Source organism: Trachemys scripta, chromosome 5 (genome assembly GCF_013100865.1).
Source record: "Trachemys scripta elegans isolate TJP31775 chromosome 5, CAS_Tse_1.0, whole genome shotgun sequence".
Taxonomy (NCBI): domain Eukaryota; kingdom Metazoa; phylum Chordata; order Testudines; family Emydidae; genus Trachemys; species Trachemys scripta.
The window spans coordinates 92,450,821-92,475,320 of record NC_048302.1 but is presented as its reverse complement, the minus strand read 5'-3'; the positions used below and the strand labels follow the sequence as shown (position 1 = coordinate 92,475,320).

Below are 24,500 nucleotides of genomic sequence, written 5' to 3'. Positions count from 1 at the left end.
GGTGCCTCACTACATCCACATAAGGTTAGGGGCCAAGCCCATTCAGAAGTCATATCAAATCCCAGAAGGTGAAAAACCCATTCATTCAGAAAATACAGGAAATGTTAAGATTGGGACTCATCAAGGACTCCTGGTGTACTTTGGTAGTTCTAGTACTAAAGTTGGATGGGACCATCCGATTTTGTGTAGATTTCCATCAGATAAATGCCATTTCTGAATTTGATGCCTAGCCGATGCCCTGAGTCAATAAGCTGCTAAATTGTCTCCGTCAAGCTTGCTTTATAACAACATTAGCTCTAATAAAAGGGCTATTGGCAAATTCCTCTTTCTCTCGATTCCCAAGAAAAACAACAACTTTTTCTACCCCAGTGGGCCTATTCCAATTTACCATGCCCTTTCGGTTGTATGAGGCCCAATCCACCTGTCATAAGCTGATGGATCAGGTTTCATGGCCCCACCATCACTATGCCACGGCCTGCCTAGATGAGAGGTGGTATACAGTTGGGACTGGCCCACACAGCTCCAGAACCTAGCAGCTGTCCTTCAAGCCCCACAGGAAGCCCATTTAACAGCAAACCCAAAGAACTGCAAAGTGGGAAAGGAAAAAAATATTTTTTTCCTATCTCGTAGGGGAACAATAAGGTATGATGCCTACTTGACAAAGTTGAGGCCTTAGCAAACACCCCCAAACAAAGAACCAAAAAGCAGGTCTGGGCCTTCCTAGACCTAACAGAGTACTATAGAAGATTTGTGCTCAACTTTGCTCTGTTAACTGCACCTCTTACCAACCTGGTTTAAAAATAAATCAGCCCCTGGACACATGGTCCCCTTAGCGTGATCAAGCATTTCAGAAAATTAGGCAGATTCTCTGCAACAAGCCAGTGTCCCTTAGCCCCGATTTCACTCGAGAATGCATCCTACAAACAGACGCCTTGCATTACACTGCAGGTGCAGTGCTACCCCAAAACTTCCATGCACAACAGCACACTATCCTTTACATAAGTAGAAAACTCTTAGCCCAGGAAACCCAGTACTCTGTCCTTTGAGAAGGAAAGCCTGGCCATACACTACACTTTAAAGGCTCTGACATACTATCTGTTTGGAACACCCTTTGTCTTAGTCACTGACCATGTGGCACTAAGATGGCTCCAAACCATGAAGGACTCACATGCCCATGTGACAAATTGGTACTTAGACTTTCAACCCTTTCAATTTATAATGGAGCATTGGCCTAGGAAGGACCACTGGAATACAGGCTTGCTTTCAAGAACCGAAGAATACAGCAGGCTCTGTGATAAGTGCCATGACAGGCCCACTCAAGACAGATGGGTATGTAAAGGTATCAGGGATAGTATTCCTCTAGGGTCAGAGGCCTGCAGCTGGCTGATTAGCCACACTCACTGCATCTGAGAAAGGTCTGGAACTTAAGTTGGCTGACCCTTATAAAAGAGGGCAGCAGGAAATAGAGGCAAGGACTGCAATACCCTCCAGAAAGCTGAGAGGCCAGGGACAGTGCTTCCAAAGAACTGTTACTGGAGCTACTGCAGAGATGATTTGCTCCAAACGGGCAAATGGGATACTACGTGGAGTCATTTATGGCTGAGGCTCTGAGGTAAGAGCAAGGAAACTTTGGTCACTGGAGTTACCAGTGCAAAGGAAGGGACTCCTCAGCCTACACAGACATTTGAGGGAAGAGTCTGCAACGTTTTGCTTTTGTTTGTTAATAAAGCTTAGATCAAACAACTAACCCTGCTGGGAACTGCTTCCATGAATTACTTGAGAGTTTAGTTAGAATTAACCCAGGAAGTGAGTGACTCAGCAAGAGTCAAGTCTGGTCTGGTAGGAGCAGGGCACTGTAAAATAGGCCTTAATCCTTTTACACAGTGGGCCTAGTTGTGGTGATTAAGTGTTACTTTGTTGTGACCTGATCCTGAAATTCTATGCTGTTAAATATACTACATGTAGTCACTTAAATGCACGTAAATTTTGCAGTTTATATACATTTCTTCCTCTCCTAATATCTGATCCAAAGCCCCCTGAAGTCAATGAGCAGATGGCTGTTGACTCCAGGGTGCTTTGCATCAGGCCCCTAATTGGTAGGATTATTTTTAACCTTTTACACTTCATTTCACTGCAACTTTAACATCATTCTTTCAATTCAAAAGAAGACCAAGCAAACTATAAACAGCTAATTTGTTTCTGTTCTGCAATAATTTAATGTGCAATCACTGACCTGCTGCTTTGCAGCCTATCAATCAACAGTGTCTGAATTTAAATAAAAGAAAATAAAATTATTGAAGTATTTTACCACCTACAGCTTGAAAACTCCAGAGGACAGGAATGCTCATCCATAGGAAAGTTATGAAGCTGAAGATAACATTCAGCATTAATTGTCAACCTAATTAGAAGAAAAAGTTTTATGAGTGAGGTTATGTTCAAGCACCTAGACTCTTTGGGCTACATATTAGAGTACATGCAAGTCGTTTTGGCCAATGAATGTGTATTAGGGATAGGCAACTGGCCATGTACAAAGAGTATTCAGTATCATTTCTAAAGAAAGATATCCATCACCAAATACTACTTGAAGACCCATGCGTCTGCCTGGTCATGCTAGTTTGCATGACCAGTTATGCTACCCACAAGGTATATCAAGTATGCCATTCTATTTTTGTATCCTTTCAGCTCTTCACTAGTACAAGCTGATTAAAATAGGAGACACAGTTCTCCCCTCACTAACCAAAGAGGAGGGGGGAATTGTAGAAAAGTGCCACTTACCCAAGACTGGGAGAGCTCCCCACCAGTATTAGCAGAGGTGCCAGAGCTGTGCTCCCTTCACTGCACCCCCTGAAAGTCTTCAACCACATGTCCTTTATGTGAAAGCCATTGATAGATGGGTATATGTTAGACCACCTAATAACCTACTCTATTGGCTTCTCTTAAAGTGGAATTTGGAATCATTATGCTTGATGACTAGACATGCAATAGTGGAATTAAATCCTGCAGATCTTACTCATGTAGGTAGTTTCAATGAAGCTCGTGGTACGAATATGAGTAGCAGGATCAGGCTCTTAAAGAGAAGATGCCCATGGGTAACATTTTCAAGAAGATAAATGCCCTAAATCACTCCAGAAAATAGGACTTAGGCTGCTGAGTCATTTAGGGGCTTTTGAAAATTATACCTTACATCTACACAGAAAACTTTCAAAGGCACAAATTAGGTCCCCAGCTCCCATTAACTTCCACTTGGAATTAGGCACCTAACTGCTATTTGTGCAATTAAATCTCCCCTTCTTTTTTGGTAGGGGTCAGCTAAACTGATTTCTGAGAGTAATACCATGCTTAAATATCCACATCTCTGTGTGGTTGGAGGGGTGCCGGGGGAGAACCTGACAAGCAAAATAGGACTATGAAGTAAGTTGCTATTTTATATACACACTTCTCTGGGGCCTTTTTGGAAATCTGACCTGACCAGTTGAGACAGACGGATAGACTTTAGGATGCAAGAAGGAAAGGACTTCTACTATGCTGTAGAAAACATACTATATTTCAATTTGAAAGTTTTGTGTCCACTGGGTCACATGTTTGTTTTTTTCTTTAAGTAGCTAACTACAGTACATGCATTTATTCCCCATGATTTCTTTTCTGTGATTTGCTCTTTTTGGATAATTAACCAATAAAATCAGCTTTTATTTAAGACAAAACAAATTAGGTTTCGGATCACAGATGGGTGTCTTGAAGAGATCAGCTGACCAACCTCAGGAAAATCAACCTGCCTATGAAGTTGAAGGTGAAGAAGTGCCAGTCCTGCTCCACAAAGTGCCAAAAGGGAAGTGGCTAAGGCCATTAGGGGTAATTGTAGACAAATGGCCTGATGTGTTGTCAGATCCTGTTGTGGCTCCTTCATTTGCTATCATATGAACTTTGTTTTACTCCATTTACTTCCACTTTAGGCCAAATTCAGGGCATCTCTTTCCCTGATACAAATGTGTGCATTGGACAGCACTGGGTTATGCTGAAGGTCGATTACACTTCCTGTCTCATACACTAGCTTGGTGACATCACTCTCATCCACTGCTCTTGGAGAGCTTACATGAATGCTCTTCCCTAGGCCTTCTAAAAGAATGTTAACCAGAAACAGCAGCAACAAACCTGGAACTGCAATTGGACACGCAGCAAGCTGGCTGGAAGACAGTAGAAGATATGGGTATGAGCAGGTTTGGTGGTGGTGCTCCAAAAAGTTAACAAACATTTTGAACATTAGCAGATGAGCATAAAACTCTATACAGGAAATTCTACCGAAGAGGATATACTCTTTAAAGAGGGCTATATCAGAAGTCTCTATCAGAAAACTGCACTCTTCAAAATAAGATATTTTTAAAAAATCAAGTTAACACTGTTCTTTAAATCATGTTAGATTATTTTTCCTTCTAAAGGATTATTACATACTATACTATCCTATACTGGCAAACAACTGTTTCCCATGAGGGGCACTCCTACCCCACATATATATAAGTATTTATGACTAATATTTTAACTGAGTGCTTTCTTTTATTCAAACATAATCTTGTGAAATATAGCTCTACAGGATAGTTAAGAGTTCAATTCAGTCCAGTAAGTCTGCTATCCAGTGTACAGCTGGAGTGGTGACACTTCAAGAGTTAAACACAAATTATGGTATTGGCTTGTCACATTACATTAATCTTATTTATCTTTACTGTCTTCTTGTATCTAAATAAAACAAATCTGCCCCCTGCTCTGATTTAATTTCTTATTGAGCAGTACATTACAACAGCATATATTTTATGTTCCTCTTGACTAAGCCACAACTAATTCCTCTCCACATTTGTTTCTGAGCCTCTGAACTTTGGAAGCGAAAGGGACCTGGAAGTTACTTCTTACTATAACTTACTATACACACACACATTCTTTCCAAGTCCCATTCACAATATTTTGTTTATTAATGATAATGCATTTATTTCTGCCATTTGCAATTGTTTTTAAAGTTGTAAAATTAATAGGTTTAATTGTAATGGATTGCAGAATATAACAAGTGAAAATATTAATGAAGAGCTCCTTTACATCCAGTTAATGAGCCCTTACCTCAGAGTATATAATACTCGTCCATCACTCCAGATTCGAAGCAAACGATTTGGAGTGGTGATCCAATGAGCATCAGATTTTCTTGAGTTCCGGAAGAAAGTGTCTGGAATCCAAATTTTTCCAACCATATTGCTATTAAGCATAAGCACTTTCATTGAGCTGTTAAACTTTAGGCGACTATCATACCAAGTCTGGGCAAAAATTATATCTATGGTGTATTCCTAGAAAAAGAGAAACAACCATATAGTTTTTTATATTTACACACACACACATACACACACAACCAAAGCCTATATGCCAAATATTTTTTTAAAAAAGTTAAACTTAAGGTCAGCGCCTTCATTCTGCTATGGACTCCTTTGCAGCGCTTGAGGAGTGCACAGCACTTCTAGCCTCTGATATAAAAGGAGTAACTGAGGAATGGGGGACATGACTAAATCAGTTGCCAGAACAGCCACTTGGGACCATAGGTACCTAGATGCGAGTTAGAGCAGCCCAAAGGCTCACAATGCAGATAGAACTACTCTTTCACCAAGCATAACTTGTTTAGACCCAAGTTTCTAGGCCTGGTTGTTGTTGGGGTTTTTTTTTAATTATCTTGAGCATTTTGTGAAAAGTTTTCCTATGGGTAAAATGTGGTAATTTTTCAAAATTTCCATGAATGTCTCATGACAAAAATTATGGAATTTGTCTACCAGTCAAGTTAAACACAGTTTGAAAAATTCATGAACACGCAGCAAGGGAAACTTCACCATTTGCCATGTAAATTTTGATCATGAACACTCTCTGCATAAGGACCAGAAGTCCACAGTAGGAAGCAAACCTTGTTAAAGAAAACCACATATCTGTTTCAGGCTGTAAGTAACATCTTATCTTGATGGAAAGTAATTTCCTTAGTAGATATTTTATGTCCAGAACAGAAGAATGGTAATAAAAAAACAAAGAAACCAGGATTCTCATTAGACAATTTAGTCTGCATCTTCATATGACAATAGTAACTGTACAGCGTGGGAGGGGAGAAATTTTACGGCTCTGTTAGATTTGTTCTTCAGAAATCCTTCAGGGCTGCTCTGCACTTAAGACAAAGGAGCAACTTGACACTATCTCCTCTGAAGAGAGTTTGGTTACTGTAACAGGGTCATATTAGGCCCTTGAATCCCATAAGGGAAGGGACCATCCATGCATGGAAGTGTCTGCAACAGTGTTTCTTTCCCCACAGAGACCTTGCACAGGCTTTCAGTGCATCAAGAGTCTGCTCTGAGGAACAAGACGACTTGGAAGGCTAGGGTAGAGATGTACCTTTCCACATAGCTCTCTATCCTCGTCCCAGAGACAGCTGTAGCCACAGGGAGTGTGACCGGAGGGGCTGACCCTGTGTAGGGGCACAGGGTCTTCATGCAGCTGGCTTTGGTCTTTTGTAGAGGTGCTAGTTTTGCCAGGGGAGGGGAACAACACATCATTTCCTGGGGTGGGGGAAATCGCCACAGCTTTAACTTGGAGGGTCAATCTGCCCTATTATATAATATAAATTGTCTTGCATAGAATTCAATGCCATGAAAAAGGAAGGCATTATCAATTACAGTGGACTCCACTTACGTGTAGTGCTCAATTATTTGACCTGGGTCACTCAAATACAGCCTCGAAATGTTGGTCTGTCCAGAAAACAAGATACAGTGTCGGTCATATAAAAGTAAAACTGACTGCAGAGGGATTAATGTCTTTGTTTTCTAAGAAATGAATATACCCAAAATATGTTCAGTTCAATGTGTTTTCAGCAACATAAAAATCAGCCGGATTTTACAAAGGAAGGAAGGAAGAAGGAAACTATACTTGCTAAATAAAAAGCTTGGGCCAGATCTTCAGTGGGTGTAAACTAGCCATAATTTCACTGAAGTTAATAGAGCCATTGCCAATTGACACCACCTGGAGATCTGGCCCTTCCTGTATCTAATAACATAAAGCATAAGATCAATAAGAGATGCTGCTGATTCACTGCCTCAGGAAAATCACTGTCTTAGTTTTAATTCCCCGCTCTGCAAAATGGGGATACTAATACTTGTTTCCCAGAAGGTTGTTAAGATTAAATTTAATGTTTGTGAAACATTCAGAGACAAAATAAATGAGTGTCAGAGAAAAGACCACAAGGAAATGAATGATTCAATGTTTGGTGCAGGTTTTGGATGGGGTATAGTAAATATGGCAGGGATCACTAATTGAATGATGATGATAAAAATATGGAGCAACTGTCTCATTCCCTGAGCACTGTCCATCCTGTGCATTGAATGAAGCAGGGAGACATGTGGAAAAATAGTATGTGATCATTTAATTAAAAATTGTATCAGAATGCATGTACACAAGGGAATAGAATTAATGTTCCATGGGCAATCTTAATTCTGGCATTTCCTAATTTTCAAATGTTCCTTTTGCAACCTAGGGTGGAGGGAAAAGACATATGATTGAATCATGATGTTTGGCACATATTGCTAACCCTACTTTTCAACTGCTGGATGTTTTATTTGTTTAGCTGACTATATAAAAAAGAAAAATGTCACATTTTATTGATGGGAGAATTGGGTTTGAAGGTCTTTTTGATTAAGTATGTTGTGGCAGACATGGCAATTTTCTAAAAAAACCTTACTGAGTTAAATGTAAGTATCTTTGGAGTCCATTGTACTATAAGCAAAGGTTATGTATTACTGTGGATTGGGATTCTATGTAACCTCTCTGGGGTGAAGATGGTACGTAAACAGTTGGAGGTGATATGCACTTCAAAAGACTGTGTTGAACAATGGCCCATACAAGAATGGATTTCTGAGCTAAAGCTGTTGTAAGCACAGAAAAACTCCTTTGTGGAGCTTGCAGGAATGACTCTGACAAGAGCCCTTGTTGGAGTTTGGGTGTGATCTCGGGTAAGTTCATTTGCATGTGTGTAGGTTCTTTTATTGTTTTTAATAGGTTTTCTGTACAGTGCCTTCACCTTAAGAATAAATGTGCTTGCTTATAAAAGACTTTGGGGTAACTTATAACTGCTGGCAATTAAGCTGTTCATAGCCTTTGAAGAGAAAGCAAAGTGTAGATGCTGGCTTGCTGTGGACATCACAACACAGTCAGGGAACTGTGCAGCCTGGAAAAAAACCTTGTTGAGGACGAAGTGAAATGTTGGTCACTGCCCAAGAGAGGTGACTGCTGAAGAGCAAGGAGCCTAGAGTCAGTGCTCTTGAGGGACCATGGAGGGGAATACAAGTGCAGTTGCCCTGAACTTTGACATATGTTTTCAGAAGTGCCTTGAGGGGTGAGAGATGCCAAGGCAGGCAAACCAAAGAGAGGATTCCATGGCTAATGGGATGAATGGAAGAAAACACAGAAAAGAGAGGTAGGAAAAGAGCCCAGGGGGAAACAAAATATCAGCTGAATAATTGTAACATAACACACTTGGAACAAGTTATGTCTATCACAGTTACGGTGACCAGATGTCCTGATTTTATAGGGACAGTCCCGATTTTGGAGTATTTTTCTTATATAGGCTCCTATTACTCCCCACCCCCATCCTGATTTTTCACATTTGCTGTCTGGTCACCCTAATAACAGTTTAAAGATGTTAAGTGACTGATACAGGGAAAGATAGTGACTTGCCCTTTTATGTCATGAATGGGAAGAAGGGAATATAAGACCTGACCCATTCCCCCACCCTGTGAAAAGTTCTATGGGTCCACATGTGTAGAGAATGCACTGCCCCAACTCTCTTCCCTCTCCCTTGCCCCATATGCCAACCTGCACAGCTGAGCTAGCATAGGGGTGGCATAGCAGTAAAAGTTACTGACTCTCTGAATCAAGGAGCGGGAGATCAGGGAAGGAATTATTACCCTCTGTGTCACTGTTCTTTTCCTGGGCTACTCCTGGGGTGGATTAGCTATTTGGCCCCTTACACAGAGCGAAACAAGTCTCAGTCATATCCACAATCTTGTCAGAAATTGCAAAGACTTTAAACACAATTACAATTTGAAGTGTCTCTATTTTCTGAAAAATCACTCTGCCAATAAGGCATTGGGGGACTTTGCTTATTCTCTTTGAGTGATTTCCTGTTCAAAAATGATCAGTATATAAGGAAAAAGGTGGGAGGGAGGAGACTGGGGGGGCTGTAACTGCTAATCATGTAGACTGACCTGGGATCATCTGGATCTAAAAGTCTGATTTATTTCTTGACGGCTACTAACACCAGCAGTTGTGGTTCCAGAGGTCAAATTAGGCCACTGGTTATATCTGTGCAACCCCTTTGTCTTTAAATTTTGCCTTCAAAAGAGAGCCTGACTCTCCATTTGCCTGTCCTTTGTGTAGTCAGCTACAGCAGTTCAAAGTGGATGCAAAATGCTAGCAAGTCAGAATGGCAGGCACCCTTTGGCACTCACTCTGCACTGGTATAAATGATCACACAAAACATAGTACAATGGAGAACTTCCCCACCCCCCTCAAGTGACTTCAATGGGCTGCACAAGTTTAATTGAAACTGAGTAAGTAATTCTTTTGAAGACACAAGAACAGAACAGACTCCAGCTCCCTTTTCTAGAGCTGCCTCTGCAGCATTAACTGGAGTAAAAAGTAGTCACTAGGTGAATGAATCAGCAGATGATATTTTCAATATACAAAAGGAGCAAATCAGGAGAGTAAGAAGGTACCATTTTAAATATTCACTTTTCACAGTAGAGCTGCAAAAAAGAAATATGTCAAAGTAACATTACAGTCAAACCCACCAGAGCAGGAAAATTTCAAGCAGCCACAGAACAGTTATCACCTCAACAAACTAAGGTTAAAAAGGAAGAAAAACTACTAGAAGATTTTGAAGGAAAATGGGATTTCCAGCAAGGGAACAGCCGAACCAAGCCAGCTGCTTATATTATCTTGCATTTTAGCTCTGAATACAAGTTCTAGACATAGTCATAAATTGCACAGTACTTAACTATTCCCCCTTTTAAAAAATGGCACAACTTTGCTGACACCTTGCATGCAACATTTATCACTGTTCAAATACAACCTAATGCATAAAATATAATACAACAAAATTAATAATCTGTTGCTGAGTATTTCACTGCTGTGCAACATTGTACCCAATTTCATGGATCCGTGAGAGAGGGATGGAAGAGAGGGGGCCCTCCACATGCAACTCACTCCCTTTCTCTGCCACCTCCAAAGCATTCTCATCTTTCCTTATCTGCATGAGAGACCACTATTTTTGAGAATCCATAATACATTCTCTGGCTGCATTACTTTTCTACGGAACCCCTCTGCACAGCTGACTGACACTTTCAAGAGGTTTTTGGGTGCAACAGCCAGCACTGAAGGCTGTGGTAAGGAGAGGTGGGAAGAGAAAGACCAGAGAAAGATCCTGCCTCTGGTGTTGGCCTGATATCTGTGTTGCCAGTGACATCAACATCTGCACTGATCTTAGTGGATTCATGAATTCTGGAAGATGAAACCGCTACCTATTTCATTCCCTATTTACTGAAGGAACTGTCCTTTCTCTACAAGAGGGAGAAGTCTGGCTCCTAAAATTTGCTGAATAAGTGTGGCAGTTCCTATGATCTGAATCAGACTCAACATCCATCTAGTCCAGTATCCTGTCTGCAGTGCTTGCCACAGCCAGATGATTGAAGGTCATAGTGTGTGTAGAAACTAATAGTTTACTTCTATACTATCCAGCAGAATAGTAATTTAGATTTATAATATACTCCTTTACTGCAGTATCTCTCTCCAGATGATTATTTTATCTCTCTTATTTTGGTACAGAAAGTTACATTTAACAATTCTATCACTTTCCATTAGTCTTTCATCAAACATTTTGCCTTTCAGTGCCACAAAATAAAAATTTTAAAATAAAAATGGTTTACTGCTTTCTCTTTGAAATGACACGAGTGATAAAATAGCCATGCAAACTAAAACAGATTTAATCTATGGCCTCAGCAAATGTGTGCTCATTCACATTTAGCCTCAAATTATACCTAGGGTTCAATGACCATGACACGTTAGCTTATATTTGCCATTTGATTAGACACTGAACTCTTTAGAACTCTGCTCTCCCATGACTTGAAGAAAGAGCTAGCCTGCCTAATTATTTAAAGCTTACCTCAATTTTTCTCCATCTCTTTTCAACTGTGGCACAAATATTATTCTGCAGCACTGTAACATAATTCAAAGTGGAGAAAATAATGAATAGTGATGGATGACCATCAAACAGCTAGATTGTGAACAGTTGAGCAATTACTCAGCTGAGTAGTCCCAATGAAAAAAATCAATCAATAATAAAAAGTAACTGCACTAAGAAAATCAGGAACAGTCACTACATGGTATTTAAATTAGACAACTCCTGAGATCTGTCACAATTTCAAATAGCAAATGAAAAAATATGCATAGTCAGCATTCAAGTACAGCTAGATACTTGACTTTTTGTTGGAAGGGCCTGAGAAAAGGAAACAGACCCTGCTCTGTGATGTTCTACATGGATGTAACTAATTCTGCAAAAGTTATTGCACAGGTTGTAAACCAGCTATTGCATCTGGAACAACAACATCGATTCTGAGGCCTAACTACAATCACTGTGATGGAAACCATGTGTCATTCCAGCATGCTGAGGAGTACAGTGACTCCAAAGAGTAAGTAAAATCCAACAAAAAAGGAAACTGTTCATTTCTTAATTTTTTTCTAGTAGTCTCATAACTGATTTTCTATTCCACAATAAAAGCGTGTATTAAAGAGTAATGTGCAGCAAAGTGGTTCTGTCATGCTAGCGGGGACATGCTAATTGGAGCATATTTTATATGGGAAACAGGAAATTAAGAGTAAAAATGTCCTCATTCTTTATGGGACAAACACAAATACAACCATATTTCCCTAAGCCAGAAGTCCAAGAAATAGCATAAGACTTGCTTCAGCCAAAGTCTGAGATGAAGACTCAGCAAAGGTCTGCAGTGCAGCTTGCTTCAAATGAGCTGCAGAGATGAAGAAGAAAACCCATTTAATTCATCTCAGTTCAGTTCTGTCTAGAGGTCATTGCCCTCTTTGGTTGGTTCTGGCTGAAAACTTAAACTGAAAGAAAGAGTTTTCAGGAAGAGATTTCAAGAAAAAGGGAAATTTTTTATTCTTCTTCAGGAAAGTTAAAGAAAATATACTGGCATTCTGTTCTTATCAATAAGGAGAGAATTACTAAATTCCACAGACACAGTTTGGTGTGGGGATAAAAGGGTTAGGCGATCAAGGCAGTCAAATACAAAATAGTGAAAATATGATCTAAAAGGCAGGAATGCATGGAATAAAACTATCAGCATTAGCTGTTTTTATCAGCATCTCACCAGCATGCTGTCCGTGAGCACTTATTTTCTCTCTCTCACACATACACACACACACCCCTCTACCTGCATGTAAGCAAGGGCTTTCAAGCAAGATCTCCAGTATTAAAATATTTAGCATTCTTTCATTTATAGCTACTCTAACAAAAGTTCTAAAAATGTGGCTGCTCTCTTTGGTGAGTTATTTTAAAATCCCCTTTTATAAACTATGGGAACTGCTTCAGGCTTAGCAATGGATTCATCAACAGCAGATCCCCATGCCTGGGACTGAAGCTGAAATTAAATTACTTGTTTCAGCAAACACTTTTGGTTATTTCCTTAGGACCCTAAGGCCAGATATGGGAAGCCCAATGAGTCGCAATACATTTTGACCTATAAATCTGACATTTTTGATATTGTGTTGATGGGGAGGAGAGGCAGCCGGGGCTTGTAGGAACTTTATTGAACAGAACACAGTTTCATCAGTGGTTGGAAACATTAAACCAATCAGATAATTCCCATTAACAGATCTTACTATATAGACTGTCATGTGAGCATATGCCAGGCTAATGGAAATAATACTGCAATGACATGTTCACAAGGGGTGTATAGAAAAAGTCCATTTGACTCCCTAAATTGTAATAATACAGCAGATAAATTCATATTCTTTGTTGTTACATCTGGTGTACACACTAATCTGGGCCATTATGAATGTGAAAAACAGATAAGTGGTTGTATAAATAAATAATAAGAGTTATTTTGACTCTTCTGTATAAATTAGAGACTACTAATAAATATCATGCCTGTTAATTATTTTTCTACCTGAAATATTTATTAGAGTACTTCCTGCAATTATGGCACTTGAGAGTTTGGGTTTTATTTATTTGTTTTAAACACACAGGAGTTCCCTTGCTGAAAGTGATGCATTGCTTTTCATTTAAACATAAGTATGCCTGCTGTTGCCATTCCTATAAAAACCTCAAAGCAATGAAAGAGAAGGCTACTCAGCCAAACAGCATCATAAGGTGTAAATACACAAAGAGCCATGGGGTGAATGCTGAAAGGGGCTAGGGTTCATCTTCCCTTTTTGTGGTTGACATCAGTGACCTGTAAACCTGAGTAACTGCACCTCTGACTTCTTGAGTTACACCCACTATCATATAACTAGAGAGACTCAAGCCCAATCATCCATAATTGAGCTGAAGGCACAAAGATGTGGGTGCAAATTTTAAGGGAACAAATTGCACAAGATTCAATTATGCTGTAAAATCTCAAAAATGCTTCAACATTCATTTTGAGGTAACCTCTATTAAAGTGAGATTTGATCTATGATGTTCAGAGATATTTATTGATACTTCAAAAAAAAAGTATCAATAAATTATTATTTTATGCCAAACCAACAAAAAGGCAAAAAAAAAACCCAAACTGTCTGAAGTAAAATGTTATTGATGCACTTTCCACAGCACCTAAGACAAAACATGGTAATAAGAATGTATAAGATTCAACCAAAAGTAATAAGCAAAGAAAAAGAAATAAAAAATAATTTACTTACTGTTAGCATCTGTGATGCACAAATGCAACCACAATGAGAAATCATCACTTCTTGACTAGAGTAGTATGTATACGTGATGGCATAAACACAGACTTTCTTCTAAGGATCTCAAAGTGTATTTTAAATGTTAGTTAGGCAAGATGAACTGTAAAAGTAACTATTGCATGATAATTTCTGTCTATTAGGATTTCACATTAAGTTTGGTAGGATGATTCTCACAACTTGAACACAACATCAAAGGCATTATTTGCACAGGAAGGCTAGGAAGTTAAAAATGGTACAAGAAATGAAAAATAGTGAGTCTGTCCTACAGATCACCAGAGAGAGGGGCTGACTGGAAATCTCACAAAAAATGCAGCCAAGTAGCCTGTGTGTGTTGGGAGCAAGTTGAATAGAAGAAGGAGAGGGGAGTGAAGGCTATGAAGAGGAACATATGGTCTTGTATAGCATTAGCAGAATTTGATACTTATGTTTAATAGCAGATACTAAAACATGGTTAAAAAAAGGCAGCAGATTTCCAGGTGGAATTTCATTTCCCAAAACTGTATCTTTCAATTACTAATTTCAAATACTTTTTAAAAAGATATAGGTAATAGTGTAGATATACATCAACAATTGAAATATATATCAAATATTGGAAAGCCAGGAAACATTAATACACCAAAACAAAAACCCTCTGTCTTTGGTGATGGTTTGGCCATTCATATTGTTGTTTTGTCTAAGATGTCTAAGATAGCATGAGCCAAATCTTCAGCTTGTATACATATAGCATACTCCACTGAAGTCAATGGAGTTATATTAGTTTATATCAGCTGAGGATCTAGCACCATATATTTTGTCAATTATCCAATGATAGTTTTAGATATGGAAAAACTAAGCCAACTGTGGTTTAAACAGCAGAGTTATTTTATAGATAGACAGTCAAAAATTAGCTGGCTGGATATATATGATTTAAAATTTCACTACAGCATAAAGTTGCCTAGGCATACGGTGTTAAAATGACAAAAGCCATATATCAAAGGATTCATAGGTGGCATGCACAAATCAGGGTATCTTTCCACTGAAGAGCATTTAAAAAAAAAACTTTGTGGAACCATAAATAGATCAACTCCTGTAGACAGTAAGTCTGTTAAGAGACAATTGCCCAGATTCTCAGCGGTGGCTGAGAAGAGCACAATGTTACTTGGGAGAGGGATGCAAAGGTGACATTGCCATTCTGGGCCAGTTCTAGTTGAATCCCTGAAAGCTGCTTTAGCATGTGCCAACTGTCCAAAGGTTCCCTTAGAGACACTTCCTTTCCTTTTCTCTCCCAGCCACACCCCTTGCACCAGCCATGGGAAGGGGGAGTGGCATAGGATCTGCTATTCCGCACCACATAACTGGAAGATCCTCATATACTGCGGTAATCTTCCTATAAGTGGATATGACAAGTTTTGCGTTACTTTACAATAGCTGTGATGTGAGGCAAAGCAACTGCAATGCAAGATCTGGAACAATAAGTTTCATCTACTGTGAAATACCCAAATGTCTGTACAGAGAATGTTAAGATATAAGAGAATGAGAATGTAAACTGATATTTGTTCAGTACTGTGTATGTTTATAGGGCCATGTGAAATTATAAAATAACAGTGATTAATGATACTAATACGCATATGGATTCTAAAGCTAAGTACATTTCAAAGCAAAGCACAATACAACTGCCACGCTTACTAAAGTAGTATTTAGACATCTGCTTACTCATTGTTTACATATATATATATATATATATCAGCAAACATCAAATATACATGTGGATAATAAATCAGCTATCATACATAATGCTGACAGAAACAAAAAACATTAAAAATCCACCTTTCCTTATTAAGAAAAGTAAATTGAAAAACTGTATTCTGTTAGCTCAATTCAAAGAGGGGCTTGAGCTGTAAAAGCTGAGGGGGTTTCCAGAGCTGAGCAAAGATTGGTACTGCTGACCTGACCTGAGATTAGAGCATCATGGGAGACATACTGTCATCGGAGAAAAACTACAGTGAGAATTGTATACAATATGCATATAGAAGCCATACAAGTTGTTTGGATTCAGTGATCTAGAAGTTTAGAATCCTTACCCCAAATTTTGACAAATTTACATATATGGATACAGGTTATATGCACATCTGCACCTGTGAATCTTAGTAAGCCTCATTCGCCACCACCCTTTTCTCTCCCTCACCACACCAAGCCAAGAGATTCTACTGACTGTGGCATGTTCCTCTTAGACATCATTGCACTCCAGCTGCTAAGCAAAGCTGTCAAGCAAAGCTTCAGGAATTGGCTCACTCTCAATGTCTCTTCAGTTCACAAACCCATCCTGAGCCAAAACGTGGAGGGTTCACATAGCTCTAGAAATAGATGGTGAGTTGCTGTGTGGGACAGTTATTATTTATTATGTATTTCTTGTGTGTCTTACCTGTAACTATATTTACTTTTTAAGAGCAGGTTTAGGGCACTACACCATATAGATATATTTATTTAGATTTGTCCATTTTTCATACATGTGTTTCAACTCCTCCTGTAGATGATTCCACCAGTGTGTGTCAATAAGACTAGTTACATGTGTAAACTGAAGTACAATCCTAAAGCATATGCAGGATCAGGCCCTTACTCCCTACAACTAATACAAATAGCTACAGTACCTCTCTCCAAGTATCACTCTTTATTTATACTGGTCACTTTACATTCATTAAATAGAACACTTAATTCAATAATATCCAGTTTCAAATACAATTAAGTGATGCACTATTAGGTGTTACATTTTTCAGCATAGGAATAATGAATGCCTATGGTAATGTACTTTCTGACCAAGACTGTTTCTATTCTGATGTGTTTAATGTACATTGTATGATACTTTAACTGAATTTTAACAGAACAAGGTTCTGTTCTTTAAAAGGTGTAAAAAGGAAAAGTAACTGAAATCCTGTGTCACATTCCCAATGCACCAAACTACAAAGCATCCTATACTAGGACAAATAAAGGACAATGCTTAGTAATCTATATCAGGGCATTTATACCTTACCAGCCACAGGGAAATGAGCCTCACCAACTTTTACAAATGAAGTATTGCTTCTTAGTGATTACGATTTAGGAATAAAAATGGCATTTAAAAATTGATATTTAAAAGTAACCATCAGCAAGTACTACAGATCAAAGTAACGAATGGTGCAATAAGATGAGAAAAAACAAGCCTTACAACTGCCCATGCCATTCACTGTGCCTAGTGAAGCAATGTTTGATGTACCGTGTGAATCTTTGACGTATCCAGTGCTTTTGCTACCTTATTAAAAATAATGGTGCTATGCTTCAAAGTATGGCTGTTAGCTTGCTGTAACAGGAGCCTTCAATGGATAACTAGCAAGAGTCACACAGAAGTTACACAAGCTAAAAATTCAAGTTCAGGAATAATAAGGAAATGAAACTGTAAGACTGAAGTATAATTACAGGAATGTATTCTAGTCAGAAGTTCTACAACCAAAAATCCTTTCATATACTTTAAAAGTTGAATAAATAGTGTCATCTTGATTGACATTCAAGAAAAAATAACAAATACCACACTAAAATAGAAGCAGATCCAAAACTGTTACCTAAATATTAAAGATGTGGGAGTCAGCCAAGATAGAGATTTTTCTTTTTTATACACTTTTCATCAAAACCATGCAAGCAAAAAGTTTTCCCCCCAATCATTATGTGCACTTTCCATTAGTAACTATACAATCTCATTAAAGTGGCCCCTGTCTTTATTACCACATTCTCTCTCCATTATTTGTTTCCCCTCCATAGTATCGTGTGTGAAACTAGATTCTGAATACTTCGGGGCAGGGATCACATGTGGTTTATCTGTGCTGTGAAGTGCCTAGAATGCCTTTTGGCTCTGTAAAATAACTGTATTTCCTAACTATGGAACTTTTCCTGCATTCCTTCAGTGCGAGTATGCATTGATTTTAATGGGAGTTTTGGATTAACAAAAATTACAGGATCCAGCTCTATTTTATGTAAGGGTGGTATAAAAGAAGTATTGGGAGCTTGTCATGCCTCTCTTCAATCACCATAACATGCCTCTTGCATGGCCTCTCCAAAACTGAAAAGCAAGGGATTGCCACAGTTCCACTGCATGCAGGAAAGGACAGGGAAAGTCTTTGCTCGGGAACTTGTATCACCTGCACACTTTGGAGCAGTGCTACACAAAAACTCACTCCATGGAGAGAGACAGGGCAGAGTCCATAGACTAGACTCATAGCTGATACCACTACTTCGAACTGGTACTAGTAGACATAACGTGGCTCTGTACCTGGCTCCTGTCTGGGAGGAGAAGGAAAGGATTCCATCATCTGAAACCCCTATGTGGATCTACGCAAAGCCCAAGTAAATGGGCTTGCATCGGGATGAGAATTGGAAACTCATTGTGTGATCTGGGCCTAAGTTCTATGTTGATAGAACCTGTGCCTCAGCAGAATTTACCGCTGTAACCAGGGCATTGGTCATTCAAAATGCTCTTAGTCATATCTTGTGTGACTACTGTATGATGTCAAAGACTAGACAGATTTGTACCTGTACTGTACATGGAAGATATTTACTCAAGCACCTGGTGTCTATAGATACTCACAGACCATATGGTGTCTGAAAACACTCTATAGGCACAAGAGAATGATTATCATGTCCACACCTTTTAAAATTTATGTAGAACTTCAGTAAATTAAATCCTGGCAGCCACACCTACAAAATGGTGCAATCAAAGACAAATTCTACCAACTATCTCATATACACTTACAGCCTCTTTTTTCATGCAAGTATAAATGTGTTCATCAGGTAGAAGTGGGGGACAAAGACTAAAATCAGAAAGGTAATTGGTTTGCTCTTCAAAATATGCATCCTTCTATCAAACTAGTTCAGAAACAGCGGTTCATGTGACATACTACTTCAGTGTTATATTCTGTTACAAAAAAGCTGTTTCTGACTATATTGTGTCATATGACCAGATTAAATAATAGAAGGACACCACAACTTTCTAAAATAAGTTAATTATAAATATTGTCATGGATTATGCCTTCCTATGTTAGTGGTTTTACAATAATGTCTTTAAAATATTACAAACTCCCCTCCCCCACCATCCCCTAATTGCTTATACAGTAGAAATAATGAAACTGATGATATACAAACTGTTGTCAAAATGTACAAACTAGAAAAGAGACAGAAGTTATTTTGCTCTAATCTCTTTAGGGTAGTAATATAATGTGTTACATGTAACAATAAGTATATATAAAGAGAAGAGGTGCTTGGTGTTTCTTGTGGTCAATGATCAGCCCATTTTCATTGGCACTAAATACCAAAAACACTTTAAAAGGCTTTAGAAGATAGGGTACTACCATCCTTTTCAGAGGCTATAACAACATCTTATCAATTCAAATATGGATTGTACACTTCAAAGCTACAAAGTATTTTTTTAAAAGCATCCTCCAAACATCAATCTATCTGCAGAATATTAGCACCCAAAACTTGGAGATGTACTGGCTGAAAAAAAAAACTGTAGAATTTTGGGTGTTTAACTTGAAATCAGTAGTTGAAAGAAAAATCTGCTTCCCTGTAACTCCTTCCTAACAGAAGTGAAGTCAGCCACTCACTGCATAGCAGAGGCTGACAAAAAAGCCAACAGATGCCCTGAGAGTACAGAGTGGAGCCTTGTGTTCAAATCAGCACATTAGAGTCTTCCTTCATATTGAACTCAACCTAACCCAGGAGCAGAGATATCCTGTTTACCTAATCATGGCCTGGAGTATGGAGTGACGATGAATGAGATGTTTGTGTAAAAAGAGGGAGAATGGAGAAACTAGGAGAGTGAAACTAAGCATTTTATTGGTTTTAGGATAGAAGGAAAGAGAGAAAAAGAGGCATGAAAGAAGAACAGTGGCAGATAAAGAGAGAAAAGGTAGTAACAATTAAAAAAAAATCAAGATTATTATATTTTATTTTATTTTTGCCCGATAAAACATTATGGGAGACATTACAGCAACTCAGATAAAGTTGTGTAAATATACTTGCAATGTAATGTCCATGGGTGGGTCACTGGAGGTGGGGATCAAACCTGAGACCTTTGGACCTGAAACAATGAGCCTCTGTTGTCTGCACTGAAAGGTAAGGTTATAGCAGGCTCATCAACCTCAGCCACCAATAGAGGGAGACAAAGCACCACAGAGCAGATGTGCGTTACATACTTGTGTATTTGAATCTTAGTAAAATCTCCTTCCCTAATAAGCGTGCAACACTTGATAGCAAAGAGAATTCCATGAATATTTACAAGAACTAACTGAATATGAAACACTGGTGTTTACAACAGGATATGGAATGTGATGCCTTATGGATGTCTTTGCAAAAACACTGGACCTCTTTATAATCATTTAAGGTAACCATTTATAAAAAGCTCAGAAACGTCTAACACTGCAATGTGCACATTCTTTACCTTTTTAAGTACTCACATGCTGTATGAATGCAAGAGTTTGTCTGACGCTGGACAGGTGTGCTTGAGGGTAGAGGGTACAATGAGCTGACCTCATCCATGCATAGGGGCCAGACACAATCTCTGTCCTCAAGTTCATGGGAGTGCAAGGATTGCTAACAGCTCATCCTATTAGGAGCAACAGCTAATCGAGAGGACTCTTTTGCAGGGGATGGCATACGCTGACTCCTTTTTAAGCTGCCAATATTTTTCATGAGAAACTACACATATTGTAAAAGTAAAATAATACAAATAGTTTAAGAAACTGCATACAACCAATATCAATCAAGAATGCTGTTACTTCAGTCTTTTACAAAATAGTTCCTTTTAAATATGATGGATCAGTTCTTCAGCTGGTGTACATCAGCATACCCCCTTGAAGTCAATTGAGATACACCAACATATACCAATAGGAGAAGGCCTGGTGAGACTAAGTAAGAGTTGTAAGAACAGCCAAAAAATGCAGTTTCATATTTCCCCCGCTTTCCATCCCTATGAAAATTACTCCATAAAACTATTGTTAATTCACAAATGCCAGCTCAACTCTTATTTTTCTTCATTAATTAAGATTTGAACTGGTGAATACTAAAATATTGGGCTAGATTCTTAGCTAGTGTAAATCAGCAAAGCTCCATTGACTTTAGTGAACTACCCTGATTTATCTCAGCTGAAAAGCTGATGCATTATATTTGGTAGGTCATGGCATTTTTTTTTTTTTATTAATTACCATTTTTGGTGATGGATTTTAATAAGAAAACTATTCTCAAAGTACAGAGAATCTTCAGCTTCTGTCATAATGGTATCATAATTCAATATAAAAACATAACATAAATGTTCTTTAACACTACGGGGCACACTATACTTGGATGAAAGTTAGAGGAGTTAAAGGCATTAATCTGAATAAAGATAGTGATATTTCTTATTTATCCAAATATATTTTTCAGTCAATCAGGACTTACCATGTTGATTGGATCAACGGGGCCAATGCTGTTAACATAGACATCTGTTTCAATTACCGTAGTTCTCACTAAACAAAAGAGTAGCCATAATAATTACATATGTAATCAACTCTATATACTGTATGCTGTTAATGTAACCTATGCTATTTATTGAAATAAGAATAAAAGTGATCCTCTTATCAAATACAGAAGAGGTAGTCATTGCATAAGATTGGCTTTTGATCACTGTGCACAGAATCACATGAAACATAACTCCCTTTTTTCATTGTCATTAAATTACAATCTTCGACATGAATCTTTGTTTCATACTGGAAAATTTACCTTTGTCTGATATGTTTTGTAACTATATGAAGCAGTGATGGAAAAAGGTCAGGTGGAGGAAGAAAATAAAAAAATTCATCTGCCAAAATAAAATTTGAATCATAAACAGAAAGAAGAAAATGTTTGGAAAAATCATATGTACAGCAATCCATCAGGTCTAGGAGTAAACATATCTACATACTGCACAGAGAAAAATCTCAGTGTAATTTGTCAATTCTTATTGAAGATGTGTAGGAAAAATAAAATGGCTTTTAGCCAGGTTTCTTCAAACTATGTAATTATATTCCAATGAAAGCATACCTGAAGATGCATTAATAATTCTTATCAACTAGATCAATATGTCACTTCATAGACAAAATTTAGAACTCTTAAAATATTTAACATTTAAATGACTTTCATTTCATAATACAAGGAAGACAGTCTAACGTGTTCAACAAAAAACTAGCTTCTTTAAAGAGATCATCTTCTAACAGAGGAAGGATAGAATTGCCTTCAATTTATTTGGATAGTCTCTTAAAATACCTGTCTGCCTTATAAAGGTCTTCTGTTGTATAGGTGTCACAGGATGGATGCAGTACCTTCCCCCGGCTGGTTTATAGGAGGGGAATTTGAGAGAGAGAGGCCAGGACTCAGCAATAGAATTATTGTTTTTTAAAAACATTGTTACTATGAATTTTTCCTTTTTCTACTTCATATTGCAGAGTGCGTGAAGATATACATGAAGGGAAGAGGACATGTCATGCAGCACCTCACAACAGGGCAGGAAGAATTAAGGTTGTCTCATTGTCCCTAGCCAAGAGGACCTGGCAGAATAAAAATGTGGTGGGTATGGGCTGGAAGATTTTAAAAATGAAGCCCCTTTGTCCCTCTGCTGATTTATGGGCAGAAAGAGAAAAGAGTCACAAGGAAAGTATTTAATATAGAATTAATTTTTTTCCGCTTTCTCATTGACCCAAGTAGAGTTCTATTTTCTCAGTTCCAAAGAACATTTGAGGTCATATGACATGGCTGTACAGAGGTGATGAAGAGCTGCTGAGATACTGTGGGCACACTTGTGGTCTCTAGAATGGGCCTCTCCTAGTTTGGGAGAGATCCATGAGATAACCAATTGTTTCTCACACTCAAGGGTCCTCGTGTGAGGTACCACAAGGTTCCATCTGTCTACCTACACCTGTTCAACGCGTTCAGGGTGCTGTTAAATGGGCCAGGAGGGTGAAATCCTGGCTCCACTGAAATCATTGGCAAAGCTCCCATTTCAGCTGATCCAGCAGAATAGATAACCTAATCTCAGAATGAGATCAGAGTTTAGATGACATCAGGATGGAGGATGCCCAATTCGGACGAGACAGAAGTAAAGTTGGCAGGTGGGGGAAAACATCTATAAGAATTAGTGAACACTCTAATGGCTTCTGACTGGGTGAGTGTGCCCCCCTTTCATACTGCAGATTTGCATTTTGAGGGTCCTTGTGAATCTCCTGTTGCTCATGCATGCCCCTTTAGTAGCTGGACCCTGTGTCTAGCAAGAGAAGTGTCATTTTTTCCTTTGCATCTAGGCAGTGCCTGTCTAGAACAGGTCAAAAATGGGGGTGAAGGGAACAGAGACTGGAGTGGGGAGTGATGAAAACAGTGAACATCTTTATTTTTTCCATTTTATTTCACATTGGAAGCTCTGAAAATGTCAACCATCTCAATCCATGTTTTTGTCACTTTGAGAACTGACCATGCATGGTGTGACATTACACTCCATATGTTTTATGGAAATATGCTTATGGGTGTGAATATGAGGTAACTGGAATATGCTTTATGCAAAAGGTCTCTTGTACGGTCTCATAACAAAAGTTATAACCTACTGAATATATCCATCCTAATTGTATGCATGTATCATTCTTGTATCTGAAGCTAGAAATATGAAGTATAACTCTGAGGTCCTATTGTAATTATGCAAAGTATGGGCCATTAATGATGGTTTAGAATCTTGATGGCTCGCATTGACTAGGACAACTGGTTGTAAATGGTTTATTTACCTGCATGCCTTCCTGTGTACCTGTGGGCCAACCCAGGAAGAATGGAGACTAGGGGTCTTACAGTGACATGTGACCATGTTACATGATATTGGAATCCATCTTAACCCTTGTACTCTTCCATTGATGAGGTGGGGGTGGGGACAAGCACAGACAAAAGATTCCCACCTTGTGCCAAAGCTCTAAAAGGGGATGGAGTAGGACGAAGGGGGCTGCCAGTCATGAGAACACCCCTGCTTACCACCTGAGATGTCTGCTGGACAACTAACAAGGACTGTACCAGGGGAAAGGATTGGGCCCAGAGTAGAAAGAGGTCTAATCTGTGAAAAAAAGCTTATTGGAACATCTCTGAGGGTGAGATATTACCTGTAATCAGTTTCTTCATGTATTAGGCTTAGACTTGCATGTTTTGTTTTATTTTGCTTTGTGACTTTCTTTGTTCTGGCCGTTATTACTTGAAACCACTTAAATCCTACTTTTTATACTTAATAAAATCACCTTTGTTTATTAATAAACCCAGAGTAAGTGATTAATATATGAGGGAGCAAACAGCTGTGCATATCTCTTTATCAGTGTTATAGAGGGCAGACAATTTATGAATTTACCCTGTATAAGCTTTATACAGAATAAAATGGATTTATTTGGGGTTTGGCTCCCATTGGGAACTAGGTGACCTGCTGAGTTGTTTTCAGTTAAGTCTGCAGTTTT

General features: G+C 38.5%; 1 protein-coding gene across 4 annotated transcripts in view; it reads right to left on the bottom strand.

Annotated features, from left to right (window-relative positions):
- The window catches only part of GABRG1 (gamma-aminobutyric acid type A receptor subunit gamma1), a 71,905-nt gene that overhangs the window by 22,273 nt on the left and 25,132 nt on the right, over nucleotides 1-24,500 (bottom strand). For 3 of the 4 annotated variants that reach the window (XM_034772596.1, XM_034772597.1, XM_034772599.1), the window contains exons 3-5: nucleotides 21,451-21,518; nucleotides 5,101-5,321; nucleotides 2,316-2,398 (exon numbers count right to left, since the gene is read on the bottom strand). In XM_034772596.1, coding sequence (XP_034628487.1) covers nucleotides 2,316-2,398; nucleotides 5,101-5,321; nucleotides 21,451-21,518 — 372 coding nt within the window. Of the gene's footprint in view, nucleotides 1-2,315; nucleotides 2,399-5,100; nucleotides 5,322-6,696; nucleotides 6,799-21,450; nucleotides 21,519-24,500 lie in introns of those variants that run through there. The other variant, XM_034772600.1, reaches the window with a different exon arrangement.